Source organism: Sinocyclocheilus rhinocerous, unplaced genomic scaffold (assembly GCF_001515625.1).
Source record: "Sinocyclocheilus rhinocerous isolate Xijiao unplaced genomic scaffold, SAMN03320098_v1.1 scaffold890, whole genome shotgun sequence".
Classification (NCBI taxonomy): domain Eukaryota; kingdom Metazoa; phylum Chordata; class Actinopteri; order Cypriniformes; family Cyprinidae; genus Sinocyclocheilus; species Sinocyclocheilus rhinocerous.
Window position 1 is genome coordinate 360384 of NW_015637021.1, and position 1655 is coordinate 362038.

Here is a 1655-nt window from a genome sequence, read left to right on the forward strand (position 1 = left end):
CGCTAGCCCTAGGATTATTCTTGTGTCTTGCCCGCCATATACCTGTTTGCCCTTGTTCGACCCTGCCTGTGTTTCTGACTTCTCTGCTTAATAAAGCCTGCACATGGATCCGCATGTCTCACGTCTTGTCAGCCCCGTAACAGACACGCTGTGAAAATGTAACTTTCAGAAATTAAGCTAAGCAGCAAAAACCTATGTGTTTTAAACAGCACCTTAATTAACAGGGTCAGAGAGTGGAAAATAGAGGTGTAAACCAACAAATTATGACTATGCAAAAAAAAAAATCTTAACAAATATTATATTCATGCACTGTATTTACAGGTGCATCTCAATAAATTAGAATGTCATGGAAAAGTTCATTTATTTCAGTAATTCAACTCAAACAAATTGTGAAACTCGTGTATTAAATAAATTCAATGCACACAGACTGAAGTAGTTTAAGTCTTTGGTTCTTTTAATTGTGATGATTTTGGCTCACATTTAACAAAAACCCACCAATTCAATATCTCAACAAATTAGAATATGGTGAAATGCCAATCAGCTAATCAACTCAAAACACCTGAAAAGGTTTCCTGAGCCTTCAAAATGGTATCTCAGTTTGGTTCACTAGGAATTTATTGAGATGCACCTGTATTTCCTTAAGTGCTAAAAATTATGATTTTACCCTTTAAAGCTTGATAAGAAAGCATCCGCTGCTTAGAACAACAGTAAATGTCAGCTTATTCATGCCCAGGCCTTATAATAACTCATAAGTCTGTCTTTCCCTAACACACATTCATCATCTGAGACAGGACCCTCATTTGAAATGAAGTTGAATTCAAGTCTGAATTCATTGTGTGTATGTTGAGATGTGTTTACTATTGGGGACCAAATGTCCCCACAAATATAGTGAAACCTCATAGTAAAATTACCACGAAACAGGCGAACACATAGTAAATAATATCTTAAATAATATGTGAAAATGAAATACTTCTTTGAGTATTAGGTTGAGGGGATAAAAAATATGTAATTAGTTGTGTGACATCCCCAAATAGAAAAAAAAATAAAATAAACAACACTGTTTTGATGGGGAAAAAATAGTTTAGAGTTAGTAAGACTATGGTACTGTATGTACTTATTTACACTCTCATTAAAACAAGTAAACGTGTCTTACAGAGGCCTGATGAGGAAGCTGTGGTGGACCATGGTGGCACCAGCTCAGTTCTGAATATCCATTATGAGAAAGAAGAGCTTGAGGGTTAGTATGTACGGTGACGCATTGCTGCCACACACATATTATTTTTTCCACTCAATTATGTCATAATAACCAGATGTTTTCTCGTTAAAACGACATCTTTTCTCGTAATAACGACATGTTTTCTCGTTAAAACGACATCTTTTCTGTAAAAACGAGATGTTATGTCGTTAAAACGACATCTTTTCTCGTAATAACGAGATGTTTTCTCGTTAAAACGACATCTTTTCTCGTTTTAACGACATCTTTTCTCGTTTAACGACATCTTTTCTCGTAATAACGAGATGTTTTCTGGTTAAAACGACATCTTTTCTCGTAATAAGGAGATGTTTTCTCGTTAAAACGACATCTTTTCTCGTAATAACGAGATGTTTTCTCTCGTAATAACGACATATTATGTCATAAAAACGATATGTTTTCC

At 34.9% G+C, this 1655-nt stretch overlaps 2 protein-coding genes across 3 annotated transcripts in view; one reads left to right on the top strand and one right to left on the bottom strand.

The window, feature by feature from the left end:
• LOC107748395 (tubulin monoglycylase TTLL3-like) overlaps positions 1-1655 on the bottom strand; it is a 37111-nt gene that overhangs the window by 24842 nt on the left and 10614 nt on the right. Inside the window, exon 2 of one of the 2 annotated variants that reach the window (XM_016563169.1) lies at positions 1154-1203. The exons of the other annotated variant lie outside the window; for it this stretch is intronic. The gene's annotated coding sequence lies outside the window, so the exon portion shown is untranslated. The remainder of the gene's footprint in view (positions 1-1153; positions 1204-1655) is intronic. 2 annotated transcript variants of the gene reach the window in all.
• The window catches only part of LOC107748408 (electroneutral sodium bicarbonate exchanger 1-like), a 25049-nt gene that overhangs the window by 7837 nt on the left and 15557 nt on the right, over positions 1-1655 (top strand). The window contains exon 2 of the mRNA XM_016563191.1: positions 1156-1237. Coding sequence (XP_016418677.1) covers positions 1156-1237 — 82 coding nt within the window. The remainder of the gene's footprint in view (positions 1-1155; positions 1238-1655) is intronic.